Genomic DNA, 24,517 nt, shown 5'->3' on the forward strand with positions numbered 1-24,517 from the left:
CTGAAAAACATTAAAAATAAAGCTACCCTATGACCTGGCATTGCACTACTAGGTATTTACCCCAAACATACAGATGTAATGAAAAGAAGGGCCATATGTACCCAATGTTCATAGCAGCAATATCTACAATAGCCAAACTGGAAAGAGCCAAGATGCCCCTCAACAGATGAATGGATAAAGAAGATGTGGTCCATATATACCAGGGAATATTACTCAACCATCAGAAAGGATGAATACCCAACTTTTGTATCAACATGGATGGGACTGGAGGAGATTATGCTGAGTGAAATAAGTCAAGCAGAGAAAGTCAATTATCATATGGTTTCACTTACTTTTGGAACATAAGGAATAACATGGAGAACATTGGGCGAAGGAAAGGAAAAGTGCAGGGGTTGGAAATCGGAGGGGGAGACAAAGCATGAGAGACTGTGAACTCTGAGAAACAAACTGAGGGTTTTAGAGGGGAGGGAGGTCAGGGGATGGGTGAGCCTGATGGTGGTATTGCGTGGAGTGCTGGGTGTTATACATAAACAATGAATCTTGGAACACTACATCAAAAACTAATGATGTATTATATGGTGACTAACATAACACAATTTAAAAAAAAAATAAAAAGAAAACTACAGGCCAGTATCCCTGATAAACATAGATGAAAAGATCCAAAACACGCACCATGACCAAATGGGATTTATTGAAGGTATGTAAGGAGGGCTAAACTTTTGCAAATCAATCAACACAATCTACAGTATTAACAAATTAAGGATAAAAATCATGATAATCTCAACAGATGCCAAAAAAAGCCTTTGACAAAGTTCAAAATCCTTTATGATAAAAACTCATCAAAGCAAGAATGGAGGAAATGTACCTCAACATAACAAAGGTCATATATGACAAACGGCACAGCTAACATCATGCTCAATGATGAAAAGCTAAAAGCTTTTCCTCTAAGGTCAGGAACAAGACAAGGATGCCCACTCTCCCCACTTCTATTCAGCATAGTATTGGAAATTCTAGCTGGACTAGTTAGGTGGGAAAAAGATAAAAATGCTTCCAAATTAGGAAGAAACAAAATCATTATTATTTGTGGACAATATGATTTTATATATAGAAGTCCCTGAAGCTCCACCAAAAAGCTGTGAGAATAACAAGTGGCATGGAAAAAGCCTAGTGGAAAGAGAACTGGACAGGCTTTCAGTCTAGTCCCACATCTGATGACACCAGAACTCTCACAAATTTCTCTCTGGGAACTTGTTTCCTTAGCTTTCAGAGGTGGGAAATGGAATGGGTAATGTTCTTTGTACAACAGTAGCCCCAAAGTCCGCATGAGAAAAAGGGTACCAAGGACCAGACAGATTTGCAAAACAGTGACAATGAATTTTCAAGACTCTTAAGTTCTGCTATAAAGGAAAACATCTTAGGGGCAGCTGGGTGGCTCAGGTGGTTGAGTGCCCAACTCTTGATTTCAGCTCAGGTCATGATCTCAGGATCCTGGGATCAAGCTCCCTGTCAGGCTCTGTGCTCAGCACAGGGTCTACTTGGGATTCTCTCTCTCTCTCTCCCTCCCTCTCTCCCTACCTCTGCCTGCACACACATGTGCACACGCATGTTCTCGCTTTCTAAAATGAATAAATAAAATCTTTAGAAAAAAAGCTGTGAGAGCTAAGAATCAACTTCATTAAAGTTGCAGGATGCAAAATCAGTATACAAATATATGTTCTCTCTATACACTAGCAATAGATGGTTAGAAGGAGAAATTAAGAAAACAATCTCATTTACAATCACATCAAAAAGAATAAAACAGGGGCACCTGGGTGGCTCAGTGGGGTAAGCCGCTGCCTTCGGCTCGGGTCATGATCTCAGGGTCCTGGGATCGAGTCCCACATCGGGCTCTCTGCTCAGCAGGGAGCCTGCTTCCTCCTCTCTCTCTCTGCCTGCCTCTCTTCCTACCTGTGATCTCTCTCTGTCAAATAAATAAATAAAATCTTTAAAAAAAAAAAAAAAGAATAAAACACCTAAGAAGAAGTTTAGCCAAGGAGGTGGAAGATGTCTACACTGGAAAGTGCAAGATACTGATGAATGAAACAAGATACAAATAAATGGAAATTATTATATGTTCATTGATTGGAATAATTAATGTTGTTAAAATGTATTACCCAAAGCAGTTTGTAGATTCAGTGCAATTGTTATCAAAATCCCAGTCACATTTTTCACAAAAATAGAACATACGTCTCTAAAATTTGTGTGGAACCACGAAAGATCCTGAATAGCCAAAGTGATCTTGAGAAAGAACAAAGCTGAAGGCATCACATTCCTTTGTTTCAAACTATATTACAAAGGTATGGTAATCAAGACAGTATGGTATTGGCATAAAAACAGATTACTACAACAGAATAGAGAGCATAGAATTAAACCCACATATATACGGTCAGTTAATTTATGCCAGAGGAGGCAAGAATGTACGGTGGAGAAAGGACAGTCTCTTCAATAGATGGTTTGGGAAAACTGGACCAGTATCTTATTCTATATACAAAAATAAACGCAGTATGTATTGAAGACTTAAGGCAAGATTTGAAGTCATAGAACTACTAGAAAAAAACATACATGGTAAGCTCCCTACTGTTGGTCTTATTGGTTATGTGTAGTAATGTATAGCATGGTGACTAGGGCAACCGTACTGTATTTCACTTAAAAAACTTTGTATGGTGACAGGAGGAAACTACACTCATGATGGTGATCATTTCGCAGTGTTATATAAGTATTGAATCATTTTGTATACCTGAAATTATGTGTTATGTGTACATTATACTTCAGTGTTTTAAAAGAAAGGCATTGATCTAATTCAGTGATCTCCAAAGTCTGATGTCTTTATTGAAAAGCATTAAATATTAGAAGCCTGAGGTAGTTCATTTATGATGTCTATATGTGCTTTTTTAATGTAATCCTTTCAAAATTTCTATTATATATGTTTTATAATGTGCATAATATAGTGTTATATATACTTTATAAAGAAATATGTATGCATGATAGAATATATATGCTCACAACTTTTTAAGGTAGAAGTACATAATAAAAATTTTTTGAAGACCTTTAATCACATCACTCAAGTATAATTTGAGTATAATGAACCAAAAACATGTTTTTCTGTATCTTACAGAAACTGGACATTTATTCCAGTTTTGGGATTTTTTGTTTTTTGGTGTTTTTTATTGTTTTTTTTGTTTGTTTTTGTTTTGTTTTGTTTTTTATTGACAGAGATCACAAGTAGGCAGAGAGGCAGAGAGGGAGGAGGAAGCTGGCTCCCTGCCGAGCAGAAAGCCCGATGTGGGGCTTGATCCCAGGACCCTGAGATCATGACCTGAGCTGAAGGCAGAGGCCTTAACCCACTGAGCTACCCAGACGCCCCTGTTTTTTGTTTTTTTATACAGAAGGTCTGTTTCGCTATATCATTCGTATATATAGCAACCAAGTTTCCGGAACTATTTTAGAATGCCAAACACAGCTGTATTTTGTTCTTGCTGAGAAAATAGTTTAAAACAAATTAGGTTCTCACAGTATTCTGATCTCTTAGCAGCTTTTGATTCTAGAGATGGTAGTCATCTGTGGATCAAACTATATGACCTGAATTTAGAGCCAATGTTTTTAATGTTACTTCAAAGCTTGGGTTGTAATACCCTTGCCATAATCAGATTAGATGACAGCCATATTTTAGCAACTGACATTCCAGTGATGAAAAGCACCAAATTGTGCTCTCTCTTTATTAAATCCAGCTATATAATCTAATTCATTTTTGCTGATGTTATATGTGCCTACCAGTCATAATGATTAGAAAGACAAGCTTCTTCTTTGCTCTCAGAATAGTGCCTTCCTTGAGAAATTAATTGTTCTTTGGGGGTGTAGAACAGTTCATCCCCAATATATTAGTGAGCATGTTTAATCACATTGCCTTCCTCACCAAATTTGATTAAATAATATCTAGAAAACATTACATAATATGTAAAGGATTTGTGCACATTTCATTTTTTATATTAACTTTGGGTTTATTTTTTTTTTAATTTAATTAACATATAATGTATTGTTGGTTTCAGAGGTAGAGGTGCGGATTTCATTTATTCTTCACTTAGTAAATGGGATAAGGTTACTTATAAAGTTGTTTTAAGGATTCGGTGAGTAAAGACAGCATCTTGCGCATAGTAAGGGTTCAGTAAATATTAACCATTGTTGTATGAAAGAATAATAATAAATACCAGTGCTGCACTGGATGACAATGAGTAGTGACTTGAGAGTTTGGGTCTGTCTTCCCTCGGTCCTCCCACTGATAAGCTGTGTGACTTTCTCCTTGCTTTCCTAAGATTTCTTTTTTTTCCCTTCATTTGTAGAACGACTATGATGACATTTTTTTCAGACACTTATTATATAAATTAAACTAAAAGGGAAGGTGATTATCACAGTGTTTCGCCCATAAGAACTTTTATTTTATGCCTTATGTTACAGCCTCGGAAATGCCAGTGTTGTCTTTTCTCAATCATAAATAATTATTTACTATTGAGAGAGGTTGTGTCAAATACCATTGAAAGACACAGGTACAAACAAACCCATAGGCATTTTGACTAAGTTTTGTGTGTTTATTATTCTGCCTTTCCTGGGTTCATCAGTTTATCTTTTCCCATTTGCTGCTAGGAAACTAAGGTACTAATTAATACTCATTTGTAGTAGTGATTCACTTCTAGGTTTCTAGGTATCTCTTACCTTAAATGTCTTATAAATGCTCATGGTTTAATCTTTTATTTCATTCTTCTTTTTTTAGCATGTTTGTGGCCCTTAAGTTTTTTAATGTTATACCCTGCTTTATTCTTCTTGGAAATGCAAATTGTGGACATCATAGTACCAGTACAGTTTACCTAGATTGGATTAGATTAAATCCACTAATCAGTTTGCTTTGATACTAGGCATATCCTAAACATTTTTTTATGAGAAAATTATTGTATTTGTTCTTTAAAAAATCTATAGCATTATGTAGTACACTAAGCATGTTTTGTGATTTATTTATTTAATTATTTATTTATTAAAAAGAGAAGGGGAGCGTGCAAGTGGCAGGAGGGGACAGAGGGAGAGAATATTCAGGCAGACTTCCGGCCGAGCATGGGGCTTGATCATATGACCCATGAGATCATGACCTGAGCTGAAATCAAGAATTGGTGCTTAACAAACTGAGCCACACAGGTGCCCCCTGTTTTGTGATATTTTTTAAAATTAAGGTATTTTTTTTCCCTTTTTGCCTCATGTTCACATGTTGTAATCTGTCTTCATCTGTGTGATAAGGAATTCTCTTTTAGCAGTCAGTTTACTTTTCCTTCTTATTCAAATCTCAACATTGTGGTTGCTATTAGGAAGCCTAACCTGATGTAAAGATACAGTGAGAATTTATTGAGTAGAGGTCTCATTTGTTTAAAACGAATTCTGAAATTTCAAAGAAGTTCCAAATCATTTCACCTGTCTTAAATTTTTTAAAGAAAAGATATTCTTTGTTGTGTTACCAACATGTAAGTTCAATGACAATATGAATTTGAATTTGCTGTTTACTTTTGTATTTCAGTATCACTGGATATTGTCATCACTGAACACTTCCTCAAATAATGACTCAAACTAATAAAATAAAAATGTCCTAAGAGCTGACATTTTTTACAAAGTAAACTTATCAAAACTATGGTCTGTGTTTTAGAAAGAAAAGGAAAAAAAAAAGGAAGAGAAAAAGAAAGAAAAGGAGCCAGAAAAGCCCACAAAACCTCTTACAACTGAAAAGGTAAAATTCATTCTTTAAAAAAATCCATTAAGATTACCTTCTTATTTTGTAGTCTTACATATGAATGTCTTTTGGGATATTTACAAAATGCGAATAATCATTCTTTTGTTAAGTAATTTTTGAATGAAAATGTGTACTAAGCATGTCCTTTTATATTGTCCTGTATAAATTTTAATTAGCAATAATCACGCCTCGGATAAACCTCATTGGCTACGATACTGCCACTGCGCAAAGCTTGTCCTGTATAAATTTTAGTCTGTTATGTATCTATGGGTATAGATCAGGGGAACTCCTCAAGGACTAGTATTCTCTTATGAATGACATAAAGAAAAATGTTTTTAGTTTTCACGGACAATCAGATTTTGGTGAAAGTTTAGAGAATGGAGAGATCATACCGGAAGGGCTTTCAGAAAAGAGTTGATGCTTAAGTATAAACATTTGAGGTAGATTTTGAGTTGTAGGTAGGATTAAGGTGAAAGGCAAGAATATATCATTTGGAAGGAATACCTTGAGGACAAGTATAGAAACTGAAAATAGACAAAGTATATTTAGAAAAATAGTACCTCTATAGAAAAAATATTTGAAGAAAGATGTATATCTATGTATTAAAAGTAGTGAAAAATAAGACCAGCATGGTAGATTGAGCTCAAATTGTAGAGAACCTTAAAATCCATCTTGATTGGTTTTTTTGGAGGAAAGGCTGTGGGTAAGATTCCAAAGTCTGTAGAGGTGGACCTAATTCAGAAAGGTTCTTTTGGAAGATTATTTTGGCAGTGATGTGCAAGATAGATGTGCTTAGGCAAACTAGAGGGAGAGAGAACGTTCGCTTTTTAAAAGGCATTAGGAAAATAATTATGGCAACTTGGCTTTGAATGTATTTGATTGTGAGAGTATGGAAGCATGATAGAGGAATCATCAGTAAAGGGACCATCCTTGATAGTTGTTGAAATTTTAAAAATTGACCTAACCAAGGCATAAATTACATATACAAGGAACATCCACTTCAAGTGTACAGTGCAGGTACATACTAGTTCTTTCACTGTCATTTATTAAAGCAATCTTTACCTTCAAAGAGTTGTAAGAATGTCCTTTCCTTTCTCCACCTCTTACCTAAAGCTTACTCATTCTACCTTTTCGCATGAAACCCCTCTAATATCTCAACTAATGACAACTTTTCCCTTCCTCAAAATTCTGGCAACATTGCTATACGTTTGATATTATTACTTTCTACTTTGTATTATTGTTTAATTGTTTTTTAGATAAATTTTCTTACCTAACACAGATGCGTAGTGTTTCCTGAGATTATGCATCAGTCAGGTGGGGACCAAGTCTATGTTTCTTTGTATTTCTAACAGTTTCTTGTTTGTAGTAGATGTTTAGGATAAATACATGTACATTGATTCACTGGTGTTTTTCATCTCATACTGTCTTGATTCCAAGGTCATGAAGAACAATTAATAAACTGCAAATGATAGGACTATAAGACCTTTGCTAAGTAGAATTCTTTGAAATATTTTTTTGAAATACTGATTTTCAGTTAAAATTAATTTCCTTGAATATTACTTTGTTTTAATGATAGTTTACTGAATTAAATTCTTACCTTTCATCAAATTAAATTTAGATGTTAAATATTACATTTTTTCAAAGGAGTAATTAAGTTGGTAATTATAACCTGGTTACTTAAATAGGTTTAATTCTCTTCTGCTAACTTTCTCTTTAACATGCATGAATAAGCTTTGGTTTTTTTTTTTTAAAGATCTAGAGAGAGAGAAAGAACGCGTACGCACAAGCTTAGGGGTGAGGGGCAGAGGGAGAAGAGAACCCTAAGGAGACTCCATGCTGAGTGTAGAGCCTGAAGTGGGGTTCTATCTCATAGCCCTGAGATCATGATCTGAGCTGAAACCAAGACACTTAACTGACTGAGCCATTCAGGCACTCCAATATGCATCATTAAATTTTAAGTGAAATTTCTTACAATTTCCAGTTGCATTACAAAGGAATTTTAAAATCAATAGTAGATATTATCTTTTATTGCCAAAAATTAGAAATATCAAAATAGTTTTTGTTGTACCTCACAAGATATGACAACTTTCAAAACATCATATATTTATTTTCTCTCTTACATGAAAACCTTACCATTGAAATACAATGAGCATTTTGATGTAGTGACTGTGTAACGTTTCATAGCCTTGGATGTAAATACTTGCTTTCTGTTGCTGTGTATGGAAAAGGGCTACAGTAGTTACCTGAGAAATGAGCCACTGGGTTGGGAGCTTGAGAAGAACAGTTCAGGATGTGTGAGCAGTGAGAATCTATGGTTCCTATACTATTGCCTTTCAATACTTAGGTTTTATTAATCAGTTTACCTATCATCTGTTATTCTTACTCAACCTGCAGAGGTTTAGGACTCCTGCTGCTAATGGTGGGTTCCTTGCTGGAATAATAATCATCTAGAGGGAAAAACTTTGGTTCTTATCAAAATTTTGTGGTCAAGATAGTGCAGAGTATATAAGAAGGAAGAAACATTTAGAAGTATAACAGTAGGGAAACAAAGGAAATAACACAAAGAAGTTTTATAAGCATGTAGACATTTTCATATATAGGCATTTTTCTTTATATTCTCTCTCATCTTATATTTTAAAGGGTCATATATAGTCTGCAGATGAAAAATTAGTGGTAATATCAGTGAAAGTAGTAGAAGTAGTAAGAATAATATCATCATCATAAAGTAATAGTGTCTTTCTTAACTATTTCCTATGTGCCAGAAACTGACAGGTGTACAACATATGTGTACAGTTGTACATATACAACATATGTGTAGAGTGATCACCCATGTATTCACGATCTAAGTCAGGAAATAGATCATGAACAATACCTCAGAAGCTGCCCCCCTCCCAACACCATTTCCAATAAAATAATCACTTCCCTTTTCCCCAGAGATAAAAATTTATTTGTGTTTTAGAAATAGTTTCACCTCCTCTGCATGTATTTCTGAACAGTGTGGTTTATTTCTTTCTATTTTTTAACATATGAATGAAATGATACCACAAGTATTCTTTTGTATTTTGCTTTCTTTAGTTTACATTTTATTTGTGTCAGTCAATCATATTATATTTAGTTATAATTTATTCAGTTAATTGTTTTGTAGTATTCTATTATATATATGCTCCTTATTTTATTTATCCGTTCAGCTGTTAATAATGTTTGGATTATATCCAGGCTTTACCCGTTATAAACAGTGCTGCTGTGAAGACTTCTGTACATGCATCTAAGCTCATATCTCTTTAAGATACACTTATGAGTGCAGTTGTTGGATCATAATCTGTCCATATCTTGAATTTGACTAGATAAGGTTAAACTGTTGTCCAAATTGTATACCAAATGTATTCTGGTCTGGGCATATTCTATACATTGTATAGTATTGTCAGAGATTTTCCTCTTTTGGAATTCTGGTTTGGATCTCTTGTGTGTTTTTTCAGTTGGATTGCTTGCCTTTCTCATTCATTTGTATCAATCTATGCAGAGGCATACACATAGAGGATCCTAGTCTTTTTTAAGTTATGTGTTTGCAGATATCTTAGCTTTGTAACTTTATTGAGCTGATTTTATTGCTCTCCTTATTTCTAGTTTTTGAATCAGTGATAGGGCCTCCTTATCTTATTTCTGACATCAAAGGAAATCTTTCAACTTTTCACCTGTGTATGTTATCTTTATTCCTCACAAAAACTACAGAATTATTGTTGGTGGTCCCATGTTATAAATGGAGACTTAGAATATATGATTTGCCTAATGTCACCTAGTTTAGTTAGAGAATTCATAGAGTCTGATTTCGAAGAAGGATTTTACTAATTTTTTAAGGCAGCACATATTAAACTCATCTCCTATCTCTTCATGTATTTAAATTCACTAATTTCTATAGGTTATTAAGTCATTAATATGGTTCTTGACACATAGCAGTGATTTAATAAGTGGTTACTTACAAATAACTTAATTTGGGGTAGCTGGGTGGTGCAGTCCATTAAGCATCTGACTCTTGGTTTCGGCTCAGGTCATGATATCAGGGTCATGATCAAGTCCCACATTAGGCTGCATGCTCATCTTGGCAGAGTCTGCTTGAGATTCTCTCTCCCTCTCCTTTTCCCTTTGCCCCTCCCACTTATGCTCTTGTTGTCTCTTTCTCAAATAAATAAGTAAGTCTTTTTAAAGAAGTAAGTTAAGGGGGGTGGCTAAGTGGGTTAAGCCTCTGCCTTCAGTTCGGGTCGTGATCTCAGGGTCCTGGGATCAAGTCGCATATTGGGCTCTCTGCTCGGCAGGGAGCCTGCTTCCTCCTTTCTCTCTCTGTCTGCTTGCCTCTCTGCCTACTTGTGATCTCTCTCTGTCAAATAAATAAAATTAAAAAAAAAAAAAAGTAAGTTAAGGGGCACCTGAGTGGCTGAGTAGGTTAAGTGTCTGCCTTCAGCTCAGGTCATGATCCCAGGGTCCTGGAATTGAGCCCTGCATCGGGGAGTTTGCTTCTCCTCTCCTTCTGCCCTTACCTCCTTCTCATGCTCTCTCTCTCTCTCTCTTGCTCTCAAATAAATAAAATCTGAGACAAAAAAAAAGTTAATTTGGGGGTTAGAAGGAACCTTACAACTCTAGTCCAAATCCCTTATTTTATAAGGAAGTAAGTGAGGGGCACCTGGGTAGTTAAGCATCTGACCTTTGATTTCAGCTCAGGTCATGATCTCAAGCCCTATGTGGGATTCCCTGTCTCCCTCTGTCCCTCTTTAAAAAGAAAGAAAGGAAGAGAGAAAGAGAGAGAGAAAGAAAGAAAAGGAAAGGAAAGAAAAGAAAAGAAAAGAGAAGAAGAAAAAGAATATCCTAGAAGGACGTTAAAGCACCAAGAAGTAAACTTGCTCAGTATCAACAGTTGTTGGCAACTCAAGAGATTTGAACCCACATCTTCTGATTTAAGTCTCAGGTCCTGTGTGTTTGTGTGTATTCTCATTTGACATACATGTCTTCAAGTTTCTTTGTTACTGCAATTTTTAGTCCTATTGTACATCCTACATCATTTTGTAACTAACTGTCCAGGATTTCTTTAAAAAGAGTTGTGTGTTTGTATGTAACCTCATCCCATGCTATTTTCACTAGTAAATTAATAACTTTTACTGATTTATTAGCTTCTAGTGGGAACTTCTTTCTTCTTTAAATAAACTTGTTTTCCTTGAGCAGTCTATTTCTTTTGTTTAAACTGTATTTTGTATTTAAGTCTCACTGAGGTTTATATTTTTTGTGGTGTGTGAGCATCTGTTATAACAGGGTCAGCTGGAGGCATGTTTCCTTTCTTTTTTGAGAAGAGTGAGGTAAAAGCTAAAAGTTTAACAAATCAATTGATTAATAGGGTAGATGTTTACATAAATATATAATTATATTTATATAGATATAATAGATATAGATATCTATATCTATAGAAATCTAGATATTTATATCTAGATCTAGATCTAGATATCCTTTGTGCCGTAGATATTCTCTTGGAAAATTGTGTATGAATTTGACTTTTTCTAAAATATTCTGTCATACATTTGACCTCTCTAATTCATTTTGCTAAGATTTATCTACTATGCTCTCTCCCAAATAGCCAGTGATCTATAAATATATTCATGTAGATGAGAACTAACCTTACATTATAGGAATATATGTGAATTCTCTTTCAGTTTAAATGATCAGATCTTAATTTCTCCTTTAGAAGTTTCTAAGTTTTATAGTTTTTCTTTTCTAAAAGATGTCTGTCTGTGTCAAAATACGGAAAATGGACAAATAGTCAACTCCTTCGTGGTGGTAGTGGTGGCAGGATTAACCCCTTTTAAGGTAACTGTTATTGTTGTTCTGGATTTAGTATTATTTATTACAACCCATCATATGGGTTATTATTGGTGAAGTTCTGAACTTTCTGAATTGTATGATAAAAAAATCTTGAGAGTCAGCAAACTTTTTTCTGTAAAGAACCAGATGGTAAACATTTTAGGCTGTAGATCATAAGGTATCTGTCACAACTCTTCAATTCTTTCTTTATAAAAACAAACAGTAAATGAATGTTTTTCAATAAAACTTTACCTACAGAAACAGTTTGTTGAGATCCTCCCCTTTTTGAGAATTAGTTGCAGTGGAAGAAGCAGAGTCAGGAAGAGAACCTTATTCAAGCCCTTGGTCTGTTGTTAACTGTCTCCTTGGCAGTCAGTTAACCACAGAACCTCCTTTTCTTCATTTCTTAATGACAGGGTTACTAAATGATCACTTTGCAATAATAGTTTTAAATTTAGAATTATTCTACGTACTGACAGAGGAACAGATTCCTAAAATCATTTTAAAATACCCAAAAAGATGGCTTTCAGTGTTCTACAGAGCTGGCCTTTAGTCACTGAGTTCTCCATATTATTTTATACTGGTTTCTCATCTGCAATAGTTGTGATCTCTTAATCATTAGCTGTTTTACTGTTAAAGCACAAAGTCTAATTTAGTAGAAAAGGTATTTAGTTATTCCTAATGCAAGTTATTTCTGTATTTATATAGAACATATATATCCAGATATGTATATAAAATTTGGAAAGAATGGCTTACTTTAAGGTATTTAGATATTTCTATTTAGCTGTTTATCTATTTAAGTGTTATTACACCTTTTTTTTTTAAAGTTTTTATTTAAATTTCAGGTAGTTAACATACAGTGCAATACTAGTTTCGGGTGTACAATAGACAAATACCATATGATTGTACCACTGTTTTTATATGTGATAGATATATTAATAGAATAATGTAGCTTATTTTATCAAAGATTTATATTTTCATGGACTTTATTCAAGTTCCTCTCTGAGATAATTATACTGAGGGGACATAATTATGTACCTATCTTAGAATATTTTTATGTTTTTAGAAACTTAAAATTCTCTTAACATTCAAACTTTTATGTCTTTATTAAGTATTACCTGTTCTGTAGAAAAAAATACAAACAAGCAAAATATTAAAAATCATGTAATTTCTCATAGTCTTTCTACCTAAGAATAACTGTTTTAAACAATTTCTTAAGATTTTCTATGCTCATGTACATAGGCATCTATGTACTTATTCATATATCCCTTGGTGGGGTGCTTCAGTTTAAAAGAGGTTGCTGTCAATGGAATATGGTCCTTAAAATATGTGTTATACATTTTTTGAAAAGATTTATCTATTTATTTGACAGACAGCGAGAAAGTGAACACAAGCAGGGGAACTGGGAGAGGGAGAAGCAGGCTTCCTGGCTGATGCAGGACTCAATTTAGGGCTCTGGGATCATGAAAAAAGCAGATGCTTAACAACTGAGCCACCCACATGCCCCAAATGTGTTATAATTTTTTAATGTAAAATTTAAAAAGTGTTTCTTACGCAGATATTTGCCGCTAGCTTCTTGAAATTCTTGAAAGAAAAATCAGTTCATAAAGTCTTTCAATGTAGAATTAAAAAATCCCAGGAAGGAGGGTAAAGAAGCAGTGATATTATGGGAAAGGGGAGGTTTCTACTTTTGATAATACTGTCATTAAAAAGTTATTTCAAGATATGACAAGTATTTGAGTCTTTAAGAAAATGATATAGATAAATAGTGGTCTTTTTTTTCTAACTCCTAGTTGGAAAAGAAAGAACCAACATTGTTGCTTTTTTGAACAAGTCTTTTATTTTTTTTTTCTTAAAGATTTTATTTATTTATTTGAAAGACAGAGATCACAAGTAGGCAGAGAAGCAGGCAGAGAGAGAGGAGGAAGCAGACTCCCTGCTGAGCAGAAAGCCTGATACCGGGACTCCATCCCAGGACCCTGGGATCATGACCCGAGCCCAAGGCAGAGGCTTTAACCCACTGAGCCACCCAGGCGCCCCTGAACAAGACTTTTATGTTAATAAAACTTAGAAAAATAGATCTTGATAAATATAAGTGATTTAATCTTACAATAGAAACAAAAACCACAATTGCAAGTCTGTTGAACTTGAAATTTCAGTGCAGCCCTGTAAAAGTAAGTAACCAGTTGTAAATCAAATAAATTGTTCTTAGTAAAACATCAAAGTGAAATTAAGTGGCTCATTGCCAGATGCCATATTGATAGGTTATATATATATTTTTAACAATCTTACAGAGACATTTACAGCCACCAAGCTCTCAAATGTAATTTAAGCTAAATAAACCTTTCATATGATACATGAATGCATTGATATTTCCAATAATTAATGCTTTTAAAGAAATCATGGAAACATATGGTCTAGGTGAGTAAGCATAGCAGATGTCTCACAGAGCATATTTTTGTAAGTGGGTTGAGAAGAATCCTTATATTTTCTACAAATCGTTTCATTCTCAGCTTAGTGCTCAACCTTAGAGATTAGTTTGATAGTAATCTTTTGTTTGTAAATTTAAAAAACAATAGGTGTAATATCATTGTACATTTGGCTTAGAAAGCATTTTAATGTAGCTTTTCTGTTATCTAAGTTTTATTAAGGTATAGATTGCTAGTTGCTATTGACAACTCCCTATCTTTTTTAGCTTTTAAGTACCTTTTTAAAAATTAGTATTTTTCTCTTTGAAAAAGATCACAGTACTATGTCTAAGTAGAGAGAAATCAAATGTTCTGTCTAATAAGTTTTTTTAAAGATTTTATTTATTTATTGGTCAGAGAATGAGAGAGCACAAGCAGGGGAGAAGTAGGCAGAAGTAGAGGAAGAAGCAGGAACCTACTGAGCAAGGAGCCCGATGTGGGACGCAATCCCAGAACTCTAGGATCATGACCTGAGCTAAAGGCAGCTGCTTAACTGACTGAGCCACACAGATGTCCCATCTGTCTAGTAGATTTATAGTTACTCATTCTTTAACCAAGAAACACAGTAGATTAAAAAAACCTAGCAGATTTTTAATAGCCTCTCCCTTCTTCCTCCCCATAGTACCCATACTGTATATGTTTTTAATAGGTTAGAAAACATGCCACAAGTTGAAAGAAAGAAAGAACATCACCACAGATCTGACAACTTAGAAAAAATTATTACTAACCTTTTGATGTTTATCTTTCCTGATTGTTTTCCAGTGGAAATATATGTATCTACATGGAATCACTAAACATATTATTTTGTAACCTACTCTGCTCCTCTCCCATTTAACAATGTCTTTTGTTAAATCTTCACTGTCCTTTTTTTGTCTTTTTTCTGTTTTTTAAAGATTTCACTTATTTATTTGACAGAGAGAGAAAGCAAGAGCAGGGGTAGCAGCAGGCAGAGGGAGAAGCAGGCTCCTCGCTGAGCAGGGAGACTGATTTGGGGCTTGATCCCAGGATCCCTAGATCATAACCTGAGCTGAAAGTAGATGCTATATGTATGCTTTTCTGTCTTCAATAATATTCCATTGAGTGGATACATCATAATTTATCTTATTCTGAGTACAGTAAGAGTCTTTAAAATATCTCTCTTAAGTAATATGTATATATAATCAGTGTACAACTATGTGATAACTTTATAGGGTCAATTTTTAAAACTGGAACTGCTAAATCAAAGGATATGAACTTTTAAAGAATCTTTTGAAAAATTAGAAGACAGAGATGGAAGAGCCTGGACTTGGTTAGAAGACTTTAATTTGATTCTCATCTTCGCTATTTTCTAAATATCTGAACACTCTGAGCCTCAGTTTGAGCATATATGTGTGTGTATACACACACACACACTATACACACACATATGTATACTGGGCATTTTTGAGTACCTATCACGTGTGAGACACTATTTTAGGTACTGAGGAGGCCTCAGTCCTGCATGGATGGCCTATGTGTTATAGGATGTTCAGCAGCATCCTGCCAGTCCTAACAGTCCAGAATGTCTTCACACATGCTAAATGTCCTCTGAAGGCAAAATTACTCTTCCTTTCAGAATCACTAATTCACATTTTAGATCCATGAAACTGGGTCTCGATGTTTTTTATCTTCTGGAATATTACTTTTGTGAAACTTATATTTGTCTAGATTACTGCATTTATTTGAAAGTATTGGAGTGCCAGAATAACTAGAGGCAGAAAAGAAAGATTCCAACATCATCAAAACGTAGTGGAGGCCTGAAAACTGGGAAGAATGATTAGCCTCAGTGCTTATAGAAGAAAGTACAACTGTCTAAGCCCTTCAGAGTCTAACCATTACTTGTTTTCATTTTTTCTTTTAGTTAATCCCTTTTCAGATCTGTACACGTTGCAGGGCAACTGAATAGATATTGTCTTCTTAACATGTAATTCTTATTTTTGCCTCAATAACTTTGATTTGGTTCTATCCTTCCCCCTCCCCATGTCTCTATTTACTACCTAACCAAGTCTCCATCTGCTCCTAAATCCTTATCATTATAATGATATTCAGCCTCATTTCTCTTTATAGCCATCTTTTTCTTATATAAACTTAAAGAAAACACAAGAAAAATATAAAGGAAAATCAATTTTAAATTTAAATCTCACCACTTTTAACATTTTGGTTTTTATTTCACTTTTTTCCTCTAGTTTGACTACATTGTTTTTATGTTTTTGTTTCCTCATTCCCTACTTAATATTATATAATGATCATTTTCTTATGCAAAGTTTATATTACCATAAATTTTATTATATAGACTATATTACATTAATACGTTAATTTTTTAAAATTTTTAACTTATTGTACAACATTTTCAAATATAAATGGAAATGAAAACTGTTACAGGACTTAAATAGGGCACTGTACCTGACACTACTACTACTGACACTACTGTGAAACAGAAAATAAGAAGTATTGGTAAAGATTTGGAGAAATTGAAATCCTTGTGCACTATTGGGAGTGTAAGTTTTCACACTGTGAAAACCAGTGTGGTGATTCTTCAAAAAATTAAGTATAGAATGACCATATAATATAGCAGTTCCACTTCTGGATATATACCCCAAATAATTGAAAACAGGGAATCAAAAAGATATTTGTACACCATGTTCACAGCAGCATTATTCATAAGAGCCAAAAAGTGGGGGAAAACCCCAAATTTCCATCAGATTTTAAGAAAAAAATCTTAAATTTCCATCATGGATGAAGAGATAAGCAAAATGTGGTATAGACATACAATGGAATATTCAGCCTTATAGAAGGAAGGAAATTTTGACGCATACTACAACTTGGATGATCCTTAAGGAAATCATAGTAAGTGATAAAAGCCAGTTACAAAAGGACAAATACTGTATGATCCACTTCTTTGTGGAGCATTTTTTCATGTGTCTTTTAGCCATTTGGATGTCTTCCTCGGAAATGCATTCATGTCTTCTGCTCATTTCTTGACTGGATTGTTTTTGGGGGGCTGAGTTTGAGAAGTTGTTTATAGATCTTGGATACCAGCCCTTTATCTGATATGTCATTTGCAAATATCTTCTCCCATTCCACAGGTTGCCTTTTAGTTTTGTTGACTGTTTGCCATGCAGAAGCTTTTTAACTTGATCAAGTCCTAGTAGTTCATTTTTGCTTTTGTTTCCCTTGCCTCTGGAGACATGTCTTGCAGGAAGTTACTGACCGAGGTCAGAGACATTATTGCCTCTGTTCTGTAGGATTTTGATGGATTCCTGTCTCACATTTAGGCCATTTGAGTTTATCTTTGTGCGTGGTATAAGAAAGTGGTCCAGTTTCATTCTTCTGCATGTGGCTGTCCAGTTGTCCCAACACTATTTGTTGAAGAAACTGACTTTTTTCCACTGGACATTCTTTCCTGCCCTGTTGAAGATTAGTTGACTAGAATTGAGGGTCCATTTCTGGGTTCTTTATTCTGTTCCACTGATCTGTGTGTGTGTGTTTGAGCCAATACCATACTGTTTTGATGATGACAGATTTGCAATACAGCTTGAAGTCCAGAATTGTGATGCCTCTGGTTTTTTCTTTTTCAGTGTTACTTTAGCTATTTGAAGTCTTTTGAGGTTCCGTACAAATTTCAGAATTGTTTGTTCCAGCTCTTTAAAAAATGCTGATGTTATTTTGGTAATATTTTGCATTGAATGTGTAAATTGCTTTGGGTAGTATAGATATTTTAACAATATTTGTTCTTATAATTCATGAGCCTGGGGTGTTTTTGCAGTCTGGCTTTTTTTTTTTTTTTTTTTTTTAAGATTTCATTTATTTATTTGACAGAGAAAGCAAGAGCAGGGATAGTGGCCAGCAGAGGGAGAAGTAGCCTCCCTGCCAGGGAGCCTGATAGGGGGCTTGACCCCAGGACCCTGAGGTCATGAGCCAAAGGCATAAGCTTAACCAACTGAACCACCCAGATGGATTTTCTTTATTCATTAATTCACCTGGTGGCATTTGACTTAAAGCAATATAATCTGACCAGAAAGTAAAAAATATGCAGTGGTGAAAGGACAAGGTGTTTCTCCACTCACCTGGGAGGCATTCATTTTCTTATTTTAAAAAAGTATCTATCTATATATCTATGTATCTATATATGTATAATATATATATGGAACCCCTAGCCTTGGGGTTTCCAACTCTCCCTGTTTTGTGGCCTGTCAAAAAATGGCTATTCTAGATATACATCTCTTTTAAATTTCTTTCTTGCCTTGGTTTATGGCCTTTTGCTACCAGCCTGGTCCCCATTATTATTATTACTATATTTAATATTAGCTGTGGATCTGGAGAAATACTTTTCTTTTCTGGTAGCAATGGTAAGTATTCTTGAGCTTTTGCTTCTAAAGTATCCAGAATGGGTTTTAATTGTAGATTATGAAAACAGGTCTTACCACTTCAGAGTTACTACATGGTATGAACATCCTTAAAATCTGATGAGGATATTGTTGGCAGTGAATATTAATAACCTTTTAGAGATGACTCTGTGGTCTTTGTTTTTCCCTCTGGGCCCAGTGCTCTCTAGACATTTCATCATTTGAAACTTTTCCTTTTGGCTTCATAGGCTGTGTAGCTTTGATCAGATGTCATTAGAACCTTGAGATGTACACTATATTTTACATCCTGTTTCTTCATTTCACCTGAATTCAGTTCTTTGAGTGTGTCTTAAGCTCTTAATTCAACTCACACTCAGCCCTCCTCTCTTTAAGGTAGAAAACATGCTGTCCAAGTGCGAGTTCTGTTCTGGCTACTGTGATTATTCTGTGTGATTTAAGTGTAAGTTTGATAAAAGTATTTTAAAAGGAATTTGGTCACACAGTTTGGTTGCTTTCAAGGAGATTAAATGCTACCACTGTTTTGCATCCAGATATTTAGTGAGTGTGTGTGCAGGACAGGTACAGAGTATGGAGATTAAGAGAAGTCAGAAATAACAAGTTGGGATTATTAGGAAAGTCTGCGTGGTGTTGGGTATATCTGACATGAACTTTGGAAGTAGTTAGGAAAGAGAAGAGAGGGCAACAAGCAGAGGGACTAGTCTGAAAAAATGACTGAAGTTATAAGGCACATCTTGGCAAATAATAAATAAATGTTTAACCAGAGTGCAAGACAATAATGGAGTATAAGACAAAGATAATTTTGAGAAAACCTTAAGTTTCATGATAAATAGTGGATCACTTCTGATTTTGAGTAGGGAAGTATATTGATTTGAGCAATGGTTGAGTAAGATGATATCCTGGCTGCAAAATGTAAGATGTACTGACAGGAGGAGCAGCAGTGAGTGATAGTGCAAGCAAGAGATAATTGAGGCTTGAATGGAGAGTGCTATCTTTATAAAAGTAGATTAGCCACCATCTGCCTGGTGAAGAATGATTGAAAGGCTTTTTTGTTTTAATGCATTTTACTTTGCTTTTTAACAAATAGCCTTGTCAGACTCCAAGGGGCTATTGTATCAGGTTCATTCATCTAGTCATTCAGCAAGTATTTATTAAGCAGTCATTGTATACACAACATTAGAAATTCAGTAATAAGAAAAAATTCCTGCCTTCATGTGATAATGTGTATAGAATCATTTCAAACGTAAAAGCCTCTTTACCAAGGAAAGATACTGACTGCTGTGATGTTTAGTAATTACCACCATCAGAACTTTACATTAGCCAGAGCCTAAAATGATATTATTATGCCAATTCTCTGTATTTATATCTGTATTTAAAGATATTTTAACTGATCACTAGACTTAATTATAGCACTGGCTTAGTACTTTGAATTTAATGATGAAATATGCATTTACTTTATTAGCAAATGTCTATTTCAGATATATTGCTGATAGCTGGAATTGCATTGAATCTAAGAAATTCTCCCTGATTCCATTTTTCCGTCAACCAGCAGATAGGTTTTGGTGATAGGGATTCATTCCCAGAAGCAGTAGTCCTCAGACGATATAAGAGTCCTTCCACCTGTAGTTATTTTGATTTAGCAGATCTAGAATGGGCTGCTAAATTTTGTAGTTACACGCAGACTCAGAATGAGATGAAATATAGCAAGAGCATAGTCTTCTATCATTTTTTCAATTTCCTAACCACTAATCCTGTTGAAATTAAACTTGTATGATTCTGCTAAGTAGATACTAGTCCACTGTCCCTTAATTTTTCTTACCTAGGACCTTATTATTATAGCATTGTTAATTTAAAATTCCTTCAGCTGCTACAAGGGGGAAGTACTCCTTTCTTCATAACTGATTTGAAAACATCTGAGGAAAAATACAGTTGATTTGGGCTAAACTTTTGATCTCTAAGAGGTTTAAAAGCAGTTTGTATAATCATGGTTCCTTGCAATGATACAGAATAGAGTGTTGGACTTCCCTGTTTTTCTCCCTGGCTGTTATCTATGCTGTTATCTATCCAGAAAACTGGAACTTTTTCTCTTCAGCCTCAATTCTGGATTATAATCTGTTGAAAAGGTCTTTTTAAATGACAACCAGTCTCCGTACTTACTGAGAGTGTCCGTCTCTATTTTGTTTGTTTTTATTGTTATTCCCTTGGTAACTCTTCTATTTGTAAGTTTGCAAAGATTTCATAAAGCTTAAATCCTTTCTGGCTCCATTTCTTTGTTGATTGTAAAGGAAGGTCAGAAAATGAATTCAATATTTATTTTTTACTGCCTGGCTGCTTTGAGTTCTCTAAAAACCAAGTAGAAGCCAGTAAGATGGGTAAAGGAATAAGGAGTTACTCTTTAAGTCATTTTAGAAGGCCCAAAGATGTTGAGAATTGTCTTTGAAACAAATGTTTGTGATAACATACAGAACCTTTAAAAAAAATTATCAGGGTAAGGTAGTTAAAATATTTACATAAATTTGCTTTAATTATAAGATCATAAATCTTTGGGATTTATTGCCCAAAGTATGTTGTGTTTATAAATGTAAATTTAGTCCAGATATTTAAAATATCTTTTTGTTAAATTTTAAATGGAAAATGCTAAATATGTATATACTTATTACTCAGCTTCAACTCATGCCCAGTTTTGTTTCGACTATACCTTTACTCTCCCCATATTATTTTGAAACAAATCTGGACAATTATATCATTTTATCCACAAACATTTCATTATCTATCTCTAAAAGATAAGGTGTCTTTAAAAAAAACAACAAAGTGCTATCCGATATACTAAAAAAAAGACAAGTCATTACATATTTCTCACCAAATACCCTATAATGTTCAGATTTCGTTAGCTAGCTCATACACGTCATAGTTTTTTTCTGTTTATTAGTTTGTATTAAAATGTCTATCAGAATGGTATGTCTTTTAAACTTTTTAATCTAGTAATTCCTTCTTTATCTCTTCTTTTTTCTTTGTAATTTTCTTGTGGGGAAAAGGATGTCTTTTCCTTTCCCGCAGTATAACTTTTGCTGATTTGCATCTCCATGTTTCCTTTGCCCTTTGTATTTCCTATAATTGGGTAGATGTATTCCCATTTGATTTTTTTTAAGCTAGACTATTATGTTGTAATTATATTTCCATCAGGAAATAATACTTGACTATTTCTCTTCTTGAGATTGTTAGCCCATTTACATTAATACCTATGTCCAGGAATCTATTAGGGGCTGCAAAATGGTGATATCCTAATTCTCTTTTTTTTCATTCAGTAGTTGAAATACTTGTATTAGTTTTGCTTACCTGGTAGTATAATTCATATAGGAAAGGCAGCTTCATTCTTTTCCTTAATCTAATAGTTTTCAAAATAATGAGTTGATTCATTAGCATCCTTCAGTTGTGTACAATTAGGGTTTTTTTTGGTTTCATTGTGTATTCATGAATTTAAACATATATGGTATAGTCTATCCATTGAAGTTATCCTTTGATGAGAAGCCTCTTCAGGTTGGCTCCTAAGCCTTTTTTGTGATGCTACTGTAAATAGTATGATATTTTCCTTGATATTTGGTATGATAATTGTTTTAAGCTCATCTTGTACGTTGCCTTTCCCAGACCTGTAACTGCCTGACATTTTACTAGGGAGCCCTGGTTCCCTTTAGCAGAAAATAGTATTTCATTACCACAGTGTAGGTCCTAATGGTGTTCATTGTCTATATATATATATAATATCACAGTTCCTCAAATTTAAATTGTTTACTCTCTCCAGCTGTCAATTTATAGAAAAAAGTTATGACTAGTCATAGCAAATCAAGAACAGATTTTGGATTTGAATTTAGAACTCCATAGTTTACTGTTTTCTTAGTTAAAAAAAAAAAAAATGTGTTCCCAAACTGAATAGCCAGTAGTGGCTTGGTTATTTGTGACCTGCTGCTAAAGAACCGTAGGCAGCAGGTATTTATTTCCATTCCCATTTCTTCATTATTTTTACTTTCATTCCTTTGTAAATCCTGTTTTTAAATATGATATTACATTAAAAACTGAGTATGCTTAGATCTCATTTATCGTGAAAGTCTATTCCTGTGGTTTTCCTATTCTGTTTTGCCACAAACATATTTGCAAACAAAACAGAACCCAGGAAGGTGTTGTAATAGAGATTTCTTTTAGGAATGGGTACCCAGGAGATACTCTTGGCTTTGGTGGTGGGGTGTTGAGGTGGAGAGGTTTGTTCAACAGACCTGCTTTCCCCAATTTTCTCTTCCTTCCTTCCTGGCTTCCTAACCCTCTTTCTTCTAGAGGAAGAAGAGAGCTGGACTGGAGGATACCAGATCTGTGGGAGTGCAAGTATGTCCCCATAGAATGTTGGCATTCTTAAAACTGGGTGGAATATTTACTATTGAAGTATAATCCATGATAGTCTTTTTGTATTCAGTTTGTGGAAAAAAGCATGCTAATAACATTGTCCAGTTGTACATTTTTCTACCATGTTATTTTTAAAATAATAGTTTTATTGAGATATGTTTTACATATTATAAAATTCACCCATTAATATGTGTAATTCAGTGGTTTTTATTATGTTATTAGAGTTCCACAACCATCCCCATTGTCCAGTCATCACCCCTAAAAAGACCCCTTAGCTATTAGTGATCACCAAGTCCCCTGAATCCCTCATGGCCTCGTGGCGTTTTTTGTCTCTATGGATTTGCTTGCTATGGATATTTTATATAAATGGTATCTGATAGCATGTGGTATGTTGTGACTGGCTTCTTCATTTAACAGCTTTTGTAATGTCATAGCATGTGATAGTACCTTATTTTCTTGCAGTATATATATATTTTTAAAGATTTTATTTATTTATTTGACAGACAGAGATCACAAGTAGGCAGACAGGCAGGCAGAGAGAGGGAGAGGAGGAAGCAGGCTCCCTGCAGAGCAGAGAGCCTGATGCAGGACTCGACCCCAGGACCCTGAGATCATGACCTGAGCTGAAGGCAGCAGCTTAACCCACTAAGCCACCCAGGTGCCCCTTGCAGTATATTTTGTTGTAATTATGGAGCAAAGACGTGGTTATTTTCTCATCAACAAAATTATGAGCCGTCAGAGTTTTAGAAAATACCATGCTTTAAATGATGCAAGAGTAGCAAGAATGGGAAAGTAGCCATTTATTAAGGAAAACTTGAAATCTGGCATCAGTATTTACAGGACCAATAATTTCTGTGTTCATACGTTTTTCAAGAATATTGTCTATACTGTCAAAACCAGAAACATGTGGAATTAAAATCTGTGTTTTCCATATTTCAGTTCTTACTGAACTTTTTAATGTAATTTTCTATTCTCCCTTGCTTCTTCTCTAAAGTAAGCATAAAGTGACGTGAAAATATAAAAAAATTAAAAGGATTGCTTAAAATGTCCCTATTTCCATTCACAGATAGTTAGAAGATAGGAGAAGAGATGAGAAAAGAAGGAATTAGGAATTACATGGCATTATTTGCCATGGAGTTGACTGTCTTGCAGCTTAGTCACTTGTAATCTGATTTCCACAGCGGTGGAACTTGGCCTCTTTTCTGCCAGTTTCTTCCTGCCCTCCTTAATTTCCCCAGCTTTCACTCATTATACCTTGTGTCTTTTCTCATCCTCCAAGTGTAAAACTTAGGGGTGTTGGGATTTTCTGTGATGTTTTTTACACTTGCATTTCTTGATGCACTGAGAAGTGAGGTACCCAGTTCTTACACCTGTGGGGAACAGCTCCCCCCCATCCACAGAACACAGATGAACATCCTCATGCATCTAAGGAAATGACTGTCTTTTCCATTTCTTATACACAAATAAATAACAGATATTTTGGTATTGGTTACTTAATTGTCTTTGTTTATGTACAAATAAGTTATTGTTTTTCTTTTTGAAAAAAAAAAAAAAGGATTACGTAGACACAGATGGTAAATAAGGAGAACTGATTATCTGTATAAACTGAGAGTTAAACTGACTGCTAATGG

At 34.5% G+C, this 24,517-nt stretch overlaps 1 protein-coding gene and 1 non-coding gene across 7 annotated transcripts in view; one reads left to right on the forward strand and one right to left on the reverse strand.

Annotated features, from left to right (window-relative positions):
• SMAP1 (small ArfGAP 1) overlaps positions 1-24,517 on the forward strand; it is a 173,465-nt gene that overhangs the window by 87,745 nt on the left and 61,203 nt on the right. For all 6 annotated transcript variants that reach the window (XM_032340400.1, XM_032340401.1, XM_032340402.1 and 3 more), the window contains one exon: positions 5,720-5,800. In XM_032340400.1, coding sequence (XP_032196291.1) covers positions 5,720-5,800 — 81 coding nt within the window. The remainder of the gene's footprint in view (positions 1-5,719; positions 5,801-24,517) is intronic.
• On the reverse strand, positions 5,892-6,036 carry LOC116589503. Its single transcript, XR_004285299.1, has one exon. It is a non-coding gene; the product is annotated as a U4 spliceosomal RNA (small nuclear RNA).

The sequence above is a fragment of the Mustela erminea genome, chromosome 4 (assembly GCF_009829155.1).
Source record: "Mustela erminea isolate mMusErm1 chromosome 4, mMusErm1.Pri, whole genome shotgun sequence".
Lineage (NCBI taxonomy): Eukaryota > Metazoa > Chordata > Mammalia > Carnivora > Mustelidae > Mustela > Mustela erminea.